Consider the following 14,561-nt stretch of genomic DNA (forward strand, 5'->3'; position numbering starts at 1 on the left):
CATTTCTGAATTAAGGTTTTGCTTCAGGTCTGTTCAACATTAAACCTATTCTCCTAAGCTTCTGGGAGAGAGTCATGGGATTTGTAGTTCAGATGTTTCATGTCTCTATTCTCCTCTATAGGCCTGGCTCCCCACTCATACTACATCTCACATGATGCACCACAGCCATGTGACTCCCATGATGCGCTGTGACAGGTCAGTAAGAGAGAGGCTGTGGTGTGTCATGGGGGATGTTGACCAGCCAAGAAGCCACAGCCCATAGGGGAGAATAGTCAAAGATCATGGAGAGCACCCCCTCCTGGTCACCCACTAGGACTGCTGTGAGCGGAATCCAAGCCTCTGAGCTAAGGATCCCGTGGGGTGTGTTAAGCTTCTAGGGCTTCAGCCCTGCTGCTTTCCCTTTGCCTCTCTGGCACATTTCCCGGGCATTGAATCCCAGTTTGCTACTTCTTCTATGAAATGGGGCTCCTCAGCCCACCTGGCCTAGGCCCAGGACCAGGACCAATACAGACTTCTGAGAGACCTCAATTACTTAAACACACCCCTTTCCCAGAAATTTACCACAAAGGTGTGAAAATTCTGGTTTAGTTTTAACTCTATCAAGGGCATGCGGCAGTTGTGAAGCAGTTAACATACAGAGAAACACTTTGCTCAGAGTCTAAACCAGTGGTCCCCAACCTTTTTCATCTGGCGAGCACCAGACGACGAGCCACGGACGACCGTGGCGGCGGATGAGCATCCGCTGAAATTCCACCAACAAGCAGCAACGTCAATAGGCCACCGAAATGCCACCAACAAGCTGCGTCATCCAGAGGCATCGCCACCAAAATATCGCTGAAAATCAGCAGCATTTCAGCGGCAACGCCTCTGGATGACACAGCTTGTCAGTGGCATTTCGGCAGATGCTCATCCGCCGGCCAGTACGCAGGCGCACTTAGACACCCCGGCGGGCGCCATGGCACCCGCGGGCACCGCGTTGGGGACCCCTGGTCCAACCCCTTTATGCTCTTCATTACTTTATCGTGCAAAGCATAGGAGAATACAGATTATACAAAACAATAAACATCTGAAATCCCAATGTCTTTTATTTTCTATCTCACCCTTTTCTTGGGAGCCCTTGGGGAACTGTCTGGGTCTGGGAAGGCAGGCAGGCGAGATGTCCCCTCCTCACACAGGCTGTTGCATGCTAGCTGGTCTCTCTCCCTGAAGCCCTTCTCAACTTCCGTGACTTTGCTTTGTCCTGACCCAGGCTTCCTCTTTCTGTTTGTTCCCCTATACCAGTGTGTTTCTTTATTTTAAACCCATCCTGGTTACCTGGCCTCTTTTTGTTCTCCCGGTAACTTTCCATTGCTTCTACCTTCCCCGCTCCCTCAGGGGAATCAGCTTAAGCATTCTAAGGATGCAAGTCATCTATTGTCCCAAATGTTTGAACCTGAATATGTTCAATAAGTCCCAAGCACCTTCTGTTGAATCTGTCTGGGGCATACACGCTACAGAACTTGTCAGCAGTGGACCCACATACATATAGGCACTCATGACACAGCAGTTTTTCATAATACAACTTCATAATGTCAATCAGAATGCATAAGTTGTACAGACATAGCCCCAGTTTCATCACCAGGGGCACGAACTAAAACTCCCGTGAGGCACCTCAGCAGTGTAGGTGAACACAGTTTAATGTCAAGAAATGTTTTGATTCAGTTTCACATACTGAAATATTTTACCTTGGATCAACCTGACCTGAAATAACATGTTTCATTTAGATTTTCCTGATGGAAACTTTCCATTTTCATCCAAACTCATCAGTTTTGGTTTTTGACAAAAAGTAAAAATTTTCCACTGGGGGAAAAAAAGAAGTGTTTTCCAACCAGCTTGTCACACCTGTCAAAAGTTTTAAATGTGCAAAAGTAGTCAGCAGCCTGGAGTTTTCATATAATTGAAAAATAGTGGATGCCCTTTCAAAGATTTGTGGTCAATTTTAACTGTGCAGCTTCCACTGACTTTCACCAAGGGTAAGATTAGGGATGATTGAGTTCATGAATCAGAACCATTCCAAATATTCACCCAAAACTTGAACAGAAACCAAATTTAACTTAGTTTTTAAAGAAATGGGCTATTTTCAAACATATATTTGTTTTTCTGTTCTTGGTTCCAGCTGGGACCAGTAGTGAAAATGCCAAGATCATACAAGAAAGGCTGTTTGCATGTTTCCAGCCCAATTTTGGAGACTAAAGATGTTTGGATAATTTAAATAAGATTCAGATTTTTAGATTCCTTATCTAAACTGAACCTCTAAACCATGAGGTTCACCCACCAGTAGTGTGTGTGCACACTCACAGAAACAACTCAATAGCACATTAGCATAAACTTAAGAGAAGCGGGGGAAGAAGGAAAGGAAGGAGGTTTTTAGCCAGTGCTTACTTCAGCGTGAGGACCAATCTCATTAGAAAGTACTGGTCATGCTTTTAGCGGTCATATTCCTTATCACAACTGATTGCGATGATGATGTTAGATGAATATATAGGAATTACAAAGTAGACACAACACTTATCTGGGCTTCTGGATCATCTGCATGAGACAATGGATCTATGTGGTACCAAGATTAGAAGTGTTCACAAAGAAGTGTTTATGTTACAAATAGAATTGACTATTATTAGCTGAGAGTCCCACTGACTAAGTCATCTGTCTGAATTTCAAAACTAGGACTGGTTGCAATAAGCTCTTAAAACTCCTTAAAAGGATCGGCTATATTTTTAACCAAAGATTATGACACCGAAATAAAACATTTTCCTAAAATTCTGAAAAAGCCTTTTCCTCCCCAGGAAAATATTGTAGTGTAGATTTTGTTTAGCGTTATGAACAATTAGCTTGTGTCTGACCATTCTAAATATGTTGTATTCCCTCATTTTAAGGCTATTTCTTGCATAAAGGTGTTTGATGCAGTGAAGTCTATAGTAAACTAGTGGATATTTCTTCTGGACAAAGAGGAGTTAAGTACCTGAGTTCAGTAATCTGATTTTCATCTGGAACCATTGGAGAAGGGAACATTCACCACATAATAGAGCGATGGATCATGAAATATGAACCAAATACCAAATAAAGTCTAATTCTATGTATGATCTAGCACACTGCAGTAGGTTTGCGTTTTGAGCTAATAAACAATTATATAACTCTAAGTTACAAAATTATGAAATGACAACTCTCATTATTTGTTGCCCCACATTAGAATACAGACTCTCCCACTTGAAGAATTATTTCATTTGCAAAAACCTGTATCTTTTTTTTTTATTATTCTCTTTTTAGATCAGCAAGTTGGAAAGAGAGAAAAACCAAGAAGTTAAACAGATCAAAGAGCACGAACAGCATAAAAACACAGTGTTGGTAACGGAACTTAAGGCCAAACTTCATGAAGAGAAAATGAAGGAACTCCAGGCTGTTCGAGAAGCACTTTTGAGACAGCATGAATCTGAGCTTCTTAGAGTCATAAAGATTAAAGATAATGAAAACCAGAGATTACAGGGCCTTCTTAATGCTGTAAGAGATGGGGCTCCTGATAAGGTTAAAACAGTGCTTTTCACAGAAGCGAAAGAGGAGGCCAAGAAAGGGTTTGAATCTGAGAAAATAAAAATGCAGCAAGAAATTTCAGAACTTAAGGGGGCTAAGAGACAAGTGGAGGAAGCCTTAACTTTGGTCATTCAAGCTGACAAAATTAAAGCAGCAGAGATAAGGAGTGTGTATCACTTACACCAAGAGGAAATCAGCAGGATCAAGAGAGAGTGTGAAAGAGAAATTCGCAGACTGGTATGTGTTGATGTAAATATATATGCTTTTTGGTTTTGGTTTTTTGGCCGTTAAAAAAGAGCTCTGGGCTGGAGTAATGGTTCAGATGCACATGATTGGGCATCAACTTTTGGGTGCTTATTTAAGCAGGATCTCTGACTTTTTTGAGTTTCACCCATCACAATGACAATGTCTAAAATGAGGTTTTCTAAATACATAGGCTAAATTTTTAACATGTTTTTACAGCATTCTTTCTGCCACTAAGGTGAGTGCTGCACAAAGTTGGTCAAATGCTTGGAACAAGCATTCTGTTAATAAGATAGATAAGGGAAATCCTGCAAGATGATTGTTTCTCAGCTCTCAGAAATTTAGTTCAAGGCTTTTCCTTGTTGTGCTGCAGCATCATGTGTTTAAATTATAATTTCTGTTCCAGAAGGAAAGCTGCTCCTTATCACTGGTGAGCAATATATGGTGGCTTTGAAAACAGTAAGTTTCACAAAGCTGTGAACAGAAATGGGCTGAAATCCTAATACCATCTGTCTAAATTCACCCTTGTTATCTTTCAGTTTGGTGTAGATTTAACTACTCGGTGCCTGCAGAATGGATAATAGGTACATAGAAGAAAAGGGAAAAGTGTTATGCAAATTTCCTTGCACCAATCCACATTGCAAATCTTATCCACAATGTGGTTCTCTTATCTACTGAGTAAATTTCTGTTCTATTGAATAGTCTGCACTTCTTCCTCTTATGAAAGTCCCACTTATGTGAATGGGAGCTCTGTGCATGGAACAGAGATTGTTATTATTATTATTGATTATTATAATGAGTATTAGCACTTAATTCTGGTCTACACTGGGGGGAGGTGGGGATCGATCTAAGATACGCAACTTCAGCTACGAGAATAGTATAGCTGAAGTTGACATATCTTAGATCGACTTAGATTGACTTACTTTGCATCCTTGCAGCGTGAGATTGACGGCCGCCACCGCCTCGTCAACTCCACTTCTGCCTCAAGCCCTGGTGGAGTTCCGGAGTTGACACGGAGCGTGTTTGGAGATCGATGTATCGTGTCTAGATGAGATATGATATATTGATCCCCGATAGATCAATCACTACCCGATAGTGTAGACATACCCTTAGCCTCTAGAGCCCCCAGTATAGGTGGAGGACCCATTTTGCTAAACATTGTGTAGACATATGCAATATTCACAGTGCAGGTTAAAGATGCAATTGTTTTCAGAAGCAAACATATTTGCATTAATTAATTTTGTACTCTGATTCTCTTAACCACTTTTCCTCAGAAAAGCTCTTTTTGAGTCCCTTTATTATGTGATTAGCACTGGGTGGAATGAAGTAATTGCAGTTGATCAACTCATGGTATAGAAGCTCGGAATATTTCAATAGGTAAAAATATTAATCCCAGGTAGCAAAGTATGTATCTTTCTTCTCAAACTGTTGGAAGCACATCTCTAAAATATCTGTTTAATACAGCTGCAAACTGTGTTACTTTCCCCTGAAGAAAATCAGAGTTGAAGCCAAGTTGACCTCCAAAGGAGTTTGTGGAAAGAGAATGCTAACAACTAAGGAAAAATACAGGACCATTGCAATTATAGACAGATAACAATGAATTTATAAATTGCTAATAGCCAATGGGTGATATGGTAGAAAAATAAGAATTTCCTACTCCTTTTGAAGTTCTTGCATTTATCCCACTAAACTTCAAATTGGGTTGAAAAATAAAGCACAGTCAGAGTAGTTTCAATACAAGGGTAAGTTTAGCGTCAATCCTTTTGAGGATCTCTTCATGTCAGCAGAGCCACAGCATGGTTACTTTGTAATAACAGACCATTTCTCCATCTTGTGTAACATAGAGTTTAAGTAGCTTGTTATGCATTATCAAATTTGTGCAAAGTTTCTTAGGGTACGTCTTCACTACCTGCCGGATCAGCGGGTAGCAATCGATTTCTTGGAGTTCGATATATCGCGTCTCATCTAGACGCAGTATATCGAACCCTGAACATGCTCCTGTCAACTCCGGAACTCCACCAACGCGAATGGCGGTACGGAGTCGACATGGGGAGCTGCGGACGTCAATCCCGTGCCGTGAGGACGGTAAATAATTCAAGCTAAGGTACTTCAACTTCAGCTACGTTATTCACGTAGCTGAAGTTGCGTACCTTAGATCGACCCCCGCCCCCAGTGTAGACCAGACCTTACATTGTCTGTGTCATTGTAGAGTACCTAAACACTATACCCATATGTTAGGTTAGTATTGTATTACCCAGTATCCTTTGAAACACCTACTTATGTGCCAGGTAGCTCAGATTTGCTATCTGAGCCCATCTCAATGAATTGTGACAGATCTAAAACTCATTTTTAATAATGATTGTTGAATTGATAGACTGTTGAATTATTGATCATGAAAGCCTGAGACTAAGGGTATTAAAATGCTTTACCACTTTTAAAATGTGGTGGATTGGTCAAATCTGACTTAGATGGGTGATTCATTGGATTTTTTCAGTCTTTTAAAATTAGAAATTTTGAAATGAAAGTCAAATATTTTCATGTAATTAATGCATTTCACCTAACTTGGTGTAGTTAGTGTGCCCTCAGACTCAAGCTTGTGTTTTTATTTATTTGCTATAATGTTGATAATGAACCTGAGTCAGCAAAGCAATTAGGCATGGGGTTAGACTGAGCATCTGGTTTAGTCCCATTGAAGTCAATTCTTAAATTAAGCATAAAACTAGTGTTTTGCTGCATTGGAACCAATATTCTTAGCATTGTATAAGACACAAAAAAGGCATAGTCTTTGCCCTGACAAGCTCGTAGTAAGAAGTTAATGGGACTTTGAATGGAATTCTCATTCCTTAAGTACCTGCTCAATACTGGAACGGAGATTTTTCCATGAAGTCTACTTTCTCTGCTATTCCTTGTGTCATGTGTCTAGATTACCCCATTGTTAGAAGGGCACCTTTCATGTGCTCCAAATATGGATTCCACAACAACAAATCCTCAAAACTCTCTAAAGGAAACAAAATCCCAATTCATCTTGTGCCATTCATCTCCGTCTGATTGTATGTTTGTACTATTGCTGATCAGCAGTATATGTCACATGCCAGCTTCCTCATTTGTGGTCAACTGGAAAGGAGGGTTGTTGTTTTGTTGTTGTTGTTGTTTTTTTTGAGGGAAAGTAAAATGTTTCTAAATTTATCAGACAATGTAGGAAATATTTGCCATAAAAATGGAGAGAGGTAAATAACGGCATCCCCCAAGGATCTGTACTTGATGTATATATTTATGTTTAGCCAGATTAAAATGCAAGTGCTCCGTGTCAATGACCTATCCTCATGGGTGAAAGTAACTTAAATGACTTACCCATAAGCAGGGCAGCTGGAGTCCTGGGAAAGGTGCAGGGGGGTTCTAGGACCCCGGAAGGTGCGGGACCTTGGGCAGAAGAGGCGGGGCCAAAGTACCCCAGCCAGCCCTTCAGCGCTGCCTGGCACATGCCACCCGGGGATTTGGCAGTGATTTAAAAGGTCCTGGGGCTCCGGCCGCAGGCACGGTGGCAGCCCTTTAAATCACTGGGCCCCAGAACAGCCACCCCTTTTGCCCTTCCCCCCGTCAGTACGGTCGACTGTGTACCGGCAGCCACTTTCTTACCAGTACGCTGGACTGGACTGGACCGACTTACTTTCACCTCTGCCTATCCTCTTAATCATTTACCATTCTCCCAATTTTTTTCCTGGGTGCAAAGTTTATCAATGATTATTTTTATGTTTTCTTCCAAGTCATTAGTAAAAAAGTTAAATAGTGTAAGACAAACAGGGGCAGCTGTAGCCTTTTCGCCGCCCCAAGCATGGCGGCACACCGCGGGGGGCGCTCTGCTGGTCGCTGATCCTGCGGCTCCGGTGGGCCTCCTGCAAACGTGCCTGCGGAGGGTCCGCTGGTCCCGCGGCTCCGGTGGACCTCCCGCAGGCGTGCCTGTGGATGCTCCACAGAAGCTGCGGGACCAGCGGAGCCTCCGCAGGCACGCCTGTGGGAGGTCCACCGGAGCCGCCTGCCACCCTCCCAGCGACTGGCAGAGCACCCCCCGCGGCATGCCGCCCCAAGCATGCACTTGGCGTGCTGGGGCCTGGAGCCGCCCCTGAAGACAAAGAACGAATCCCTGTGGGACCCTACCAGAAAAACCATACTCATTTGATAATGATTCCCTGTTACAATTACATTTTGAGCCCTATTGGTTAGCCAGCTTTTAATCCATTTAATGTATGCTATTTTAATTCTGTAACTTTCTGGGTTTTTTTTTTCCAAATCAGACTGTTGTGTGGTCAAGTCAAATGCTTTACCAAAGTCTAAGGATACCACATCAGCAGTATTACCATTATCAATCAAAATTGTATTCTCATCAAAAAAGTTATCAAGCCAGTTTAACAGGATCAATTTTCTATAAACCCATGTTGACTGGCATTAATTACATTACCCTCCTTTAATTCTTTATTAATATACTCCCTTATCAGCTGCTCCATTATCTTGTCCAGGATCAACATCTGACTGACAGGCCTGCTGTTACCCTGGTCATGCCATTTACATATTTTAAATATTGGCAAAACATTAACTTTCTTTCTGTCTTCTGGAAGTTCCCTAGTGTTTCAAGACTTTCTGAAAATCAACATTAATGGCCCAGAGAGCTCCTCAACCAGCTCTTTTAAAACTTTTGGATACAAGTTATCCAGATCTGCTTATTTTAAAATATCTAACTTTAGTAGCTGCTGTTTAACATCTTCCTGAGATACTAGTGGACTGTTATCATATGATATGAATATGTCTGTTTTTTTCCCCAAATGAAGAACAGAAATATTTATTAAACACTTCTGCCTGTTCTGTACTATCATTGATAATTTTACCATATCTAACAGCGTTGTTAGGATTCTGTTTGTTTCTAATATACTTCTTCTTATTGTCCTTAACTCTGCTGGCCATAGATTCTGCCCTTTTGCTTTTCATATCAATTTTCCACAATTTCTAACTTCTGATTAATATTCATTACCATCAACTTACCCTATCTTCCATTTGGTGTTTGTGTGTGTGTGTGTGTGTATATAGAATTTTTATAGCTGCCTTCACTTTCCCTCTAACATGGGTCATTTTTTAAATCAAGTCAGCCTTCATCCTTGATTGTCGCTTTTTGGGCATCTAATAAAGTGTTTTTAAACAAGTTTCTGATTAAATTTGACCTCCCAGCTGCCATGGCTCACAATTGTTTTCAGCTTTGTAAAACTGTCCCCTTTAAAGCGCCAGGTGTATGTACCACCGGTCTGGACTTTATTCTGTTTTTTACATTATAAATATGATCAAGTCATGATCACTTGTACCTAAGTTACCATTAATTTTTAGTTCTCCAATCAGTTCCTCTTTATCTGTCAAGACAAGGTCAGATAAAGAATTCCCCTATGTTGGATGCTACACTTTTTGAGTTAGGAAATTGTCATCTGTAGTATTTAGAAATTCCAAGATAGGATCTCTGCCTTTGCAATAACTATATATAAATGTTTTCATTTATTAAACCAGTTGCAAAGAAAAAATAAAACAATATGAGAGTCCTATAAGAGATACATTTAGGCATAGATTGTGCATACCCAAAATCATGAACCAATATGTTTTTCACTTCGTAAATTAAATATTGTTAATAGTAACATAGGCATTGTATGCTATATTATAAGCTGGATTTTTCACTGCTGTAAGTCAACAGATCTAGAGATTTCTGTGGAGCTATGCCACTTTACACCTGCTGAGGATGTGGGCCTATAAGTTTCAAGATTTTAAAACTAATACACATTTGTTCTGAAGGGTGTCCTATGGTGCAGGAAGCTATTGGTAGTTTGCTGTGATGGCATATGTTGCTTTACTGAAATAAGCCATGCATCATATTTAGGCATGGTTTCAATTCACCAATGAATAAGTATACATTTATTTTCTAATGCAATTCCTAGGTGATATTTTTCAATTATTTTTAAGGGCATGGTCCTGTTTAGTATTGACCAACCACAGCACTCACTGAAGTCAGTGTGCCATATTAAATTCTCAGCAGCTAAATTGTGATTTAAAATAGATCAGTGTGTCAAAACAAGACTCCAGGGAAAGTATAACTTGAGAAGCACTCATCAGTGAAAGAATAGAATTACCGTAAGTCATGAAGGGTGATGTTAAATGTGTATGCCATATTCTCTCAGCATTTCTTCCTCCAAGGGTTATATCCCGATTTTTCAGAGGCACCACATACTAATCATTCCTGTCAATGTGAGATGAAGGTAACGGGACTTCAGAAAATTATGCGATTAGTGTATTAACAATATAAGTGGCTAAGAAAATGAGAGTGTGAAGGCAGAATGTAGGTAGTTGTGGGGGTTAGAGGTACCAGCAGGGCTGCCCAGAGGGTGGGAGGGGGCAAGTGGGGCAATTTGCCCCGGGCCCCGCAGGGGCCCCCATGAGACTTTTTCGGGGCCCCTGGAGCGGAGTCCTTCACTTGCTCCAGGGGCCCCGGAAACTCTCACGGGGCCTGGGCCCCTGGAGCTTCTTCTGCTCCAGGTCTTCGGTGGCAATTCGGCGGTGGGGGGTCCTTCCTTTCCAGGACCCACTGCCAAAGTGCCCCGAAGACCTGCGGCGGGGGGTCCTTCTGCCCTGGGACCCACCGACGAAGTGCTGCCGAAGAAGTGCCGGGTCTTCAGCGGCGGGTGCCCCCTGCCACCGAAGACCCCAGGCCCTCTGAATCCTCTGGGCAGCCCTGGGTACCAGGCAAATATTTTTTATGATTTTGAAGCACTTGGAGGAGAGGAAGGTGATCTGGAACAGTCAACTTGGATTCACCAAGGGTAAGTCATGCTTGACCAACCTGATTGCCTTCTATGATGAGATCACAGCTTTCCCCATATCCAGAGCCAGTTAACATGGTATATCGTGACTTTAGCAAAACTTTTGATATGGTGTCCCACAGTATTCTTGCCAACAAGTTAAAAAAGTATGGCTTGGATGAATGGACTATAAGGTGAATAGAAAGCTGGCTAGATCGTGGGGCTCAATGGGTAGTGATGAACAGCTCGATGTCTGGTTGGCAGCCCGCATCAAACAGAGTGCCCCAGAGGTCTGTCCTGGGGCTGGTTTTGTTCAACATCTTCATTAATGATCTGGATGATGGGATGGATTGCACCCTCAGCAAGTTTATGGATGACACTAAGCTGTGGGGAGTGGTAGATACATTGGAGGGTAGGGATAGGATCCAGAGTGACCTAGACAAATTGGAGTATCGGGCCAAAAGAAATCTGATGAGGTTCAACAAGGGCAAGTGCAGAGTCCTGCACTTAGTATGGAAGAATCCCATGCACTGGGGACCGACTGGCTAAGCAGCAGTTCTGCAGAAAAGGACCTGGGGATTACAGTGGACGAGAAGTTGGATATGAATCAACTGTATGCCCTTGTTGTCAAGAAGGCTAATGGCATATTGGGCTGCATTAGTAGGAGTATTGCCAGCAGATCAAGGGAACTAATTATTCCCCTCTATTTGGCACTGGTGAGGCTGCATCTGGAGTATTGCATCCAGTTTTGGGCTCCCCACTACAGAAAGGATGTGGACAAGTTGGAGACAGTCCAGTGGAGGGCAATGAAAATGATTAGGGGCATGGGGCACATGATTTATGAGGAGAGGCTGAGAGAACAGGACTTATTTAGTCTGCAGAAGAGAAGAGTGAGGGGGGGATTTGATAGCAGCTTTCAATTACATGAAGGGGGGTTCCAAAGAGGATGGAGCTGGGCTGTTCTCAGTGGTGGCAGATGACTGAACAAGTAGCAATGGTTTCAAGTTGCAGTGGGGGAGCTGTAGGTTGGATATTAGGAAAAACTATTTCACTAGGAGGAGGATGAAGCACTGGAATGGATTACCTAAGGAAGTAATGGAATCTCCATCCTTAGAGGTTTTTAAGACCCGGCTTGACAAAGCCCTGGCTGGGATGATTTAGTTGGTGTTGGTCCTGCTTTGGACAGGGGGTTGGACTAGATGACGTCCTGAGGTCTCTTCCAACCCTAATCTTCTATGATTCTATGATTTGACTTTCCATAAGTAATTAGTTATGCAGCTGATTACTTTTTCAGTCTGACATTTTCCTCACTCTCATTTGGGTGAATAGAGGGTGCGGTGTGGCTGTCATCACTGATTTTAGTCTCAAATGCTATCCATGTCATCATGGGTGTTCCACTCTCATACAGAGTGCATTATTCCTTATTTCACATATTGGATTATCCAGTTACACTTGCTCCAAATGTCTGTTTGATTTAGCACTGAGTATATTCAGGAAATGTAGAACTAGCAGATAACAGTCCCACAGTCCAGAGCAGCCCCCAGCTGTGGAAGGAGCAGACAGGTTCATAGGATGCTCCACTGACACATATTTAATGTGTGGTTTTGTGTATGTGTATATGAGTATGTCTACACTACAGTTCAACACCTGCAGCTGGCCCAAGTCACCTGACCCTAGCTCATAGGGGCTTGGGCTGCAGGGCTGTGAAATTGCTGTGTAGGCATTCGGTCTCGGTCTTGTTTTTAATATGTTTTTTTTTCTGTAATGCTTTTTTACCTTCAGAATAAAGTAGGCTTGCATATGAAGAGCTGTGTGGTAATTTATAACTGCAGCAATTATAACTGTTAGCCGTCTCTGAAGAGAAAACAAACAAATGTCCTTGGGCACACTGTCTGTGCTATGAAATACAGTGAGGGCAGGGAACTGTGTATCTTGGAAATACCCTGCTCAGAAGGGAGAGAAACACACGTTCCACCCAAGAGAGGCAACAGCTAGAGAACTGGAAGCCAGAGAGTGGGTGTCCTTGCTGGACCACTGACGGGGAATATAGATGCTGCAGTTCCCCTGAACTGTGACAACTGCGTAAATGTGTGTATGGTAAAAGGCATGACCCTGTTGGAAGGGAGATGTCTCCTCTCTGCCAGTATGAGTACTAACGAGCTCCTCTGGGCCTGTTCAATACTAACGAGGTGCTCTGCCAGGTTTTTTCTGGCTGGATTTTCAAAGAGAGAACCTGCCACAGCAAGTGGTGGTGAGCAGGAAGAGGGTTGCCCCACCTCAGACAGCAGAGACAGTTTAAACGAAGCCCAAAGGACTAACCCAGGAAGACTACCTGATATCCAGGTCACCCTTCCCTCTCTTTGTTTTCCTACAGACGCCCCTCTCTCATGAGGGAAGGAAGAGGCACGAGAACTTTTGTTTGTTTAAAGAACCCTTCCTTCCCTCCAGCCCCCCCGGGCATCCACTCATGGGGAAGGGGGCGAGGGGGGGGGCGGTAAAAGACATTGTAAAGGAATGGAAGTGGGGTCTGGAGAGGACTTGAGGGAGCCCTTGCCCCACACCCAGTTTGCATTTACTATGCACCCTTCTCTAACCATACCCCCCCACATCTCCAGCAACAAGTTGGGTTCAAAAGACACTTATAGTCTCGTCCCTTGTACCTCCACAGTGAATTAGTTTCCAATGTATAAGTATTTGTCATATAGCAAGAGGGGTGTATTCACTGGAGCTCATTTAGAAGTTATGGGAAAGTTTAGAAGGCTATTCAAAAATCCATTGTACCTGGGAACATTCCTGGGAACATTCCTGGTGTTACAAATTAGCTATTCTAAGTGATGCTGAGTTGGGGAAGTCCTCCAGCTGTCTGACTTGTGTGACACTAGCACTGATTTTGTAAGCTAACATATTTTGCTTCAGGCAAGTCATAGCTAAGTCTCAGGCTGGATATCTGCACAATGTTCCTGCTGATCTTCTTCCCAAATAGCATATAAGTGGCTTCTCTGACCTCCATTGATTTATACCAGCTGGGGATCTGGCCCATAATTCATAAACATTGCAAATGCCCTGTTGCACATTTAGGGACTACATGTTTTCGTAAAGGGCATGGCAGACATCCAGTTCTACATTGTTAATGGAATCATGACAGGACATTAAAAGCTCCTCAGTTTATGTGCAATTCATTGTTTAGTAATTTTAACAAAGGTGGTGTGATAAACCACACCAACAAACAACTATTTCACCCTTTGAAAAAATACTGTTTTTTGTAATTGTGGATGAGAATAGGTTCTACCCACAGACCAGTCAATAATTTTGCAAAGAGATTAAGCCTTTTTAAATAAAAACCCTTTGAAGCTATTTATTGCTGAGATGTACACTTTTTAATTTCTAAGTCAAATTATTCATCTTTACAATTACTCGCAGAAGACATCCTGCTGCATCATGGCAGGCTTAGCTGCGGAATGGAAAATAGATCCATACATAATCAGCTAAAATGTGCCTTAAAATGGTAATTTTTTGTATTGTTCCTATATTCTCTTTTCAAATTAAGATTGATGTTATTTTCCTTTTTCATTATATGTAGATACGATATAGAAGATGATCACATCTCACTTTAGACCTGCAGAAAAATATAAAATAACCTTTTAAGCAATAAATATTATACAGCAACCTCAAGTTGAATAAATAATATATGACTAATTCAATAGTTTTAAACTGTGAACTGCAGGGTAAGCACTAGTTAACCAACCAAAGAGCAGCATTATGTGAAAGGGGAATCTCCAGAGGCTCAACTTAACCCTGAGGGGATGGGAATTAATTCTGGTCATGATCCAGTAAAGCATTTCACTGTGTGCTTAACTTTTAAGCACCAGGAATATACCACTCTTGTGTAATTTCTTACCATAGGTGCTTAAATATTACATAGTCCTGCAA

At 42.1% G+C, this 14,561-nt stretch overlaps 1 protein-coding gene across 1 annotated transcript in view; it reads left to right on the plus strand.

Annotated features, from left to right (window-relative positions):
* Positions 1 to 14,561, plus strand: part of JAKMIP3 (Janus kinase and microtubule interacting protein 3) — a 130,302-nt gene that overhangs the window by 60,510 nt on the left and 55,231 nt on the right. Inside the window, exon 5 of the mRNA XM_039483043.1 lies at positions 3,304 to 3,801. Within this exon, the coding sequence (XP_039338977.1) occupies positions 3,304 to 3,801 (498 nt within the window). The remainder of the gene's footprint in view (positions 1 to 3,303; positions 3,802 to 14,561) is intronic.

This window comes from Mauremys reevesii, linkage group 7, assembly GCF_016161935.1.
Source record: "Mauremys reevesii isolate NIE-2019 linkage group 7, ASM1616193v1, whole genome shotgun sequence".
Taxonomy (NCBI): Eukaryota; Metazoa; Chordata; order Testudines; family Geoemydidae; genus Mauremys; species Mauremys reevesii.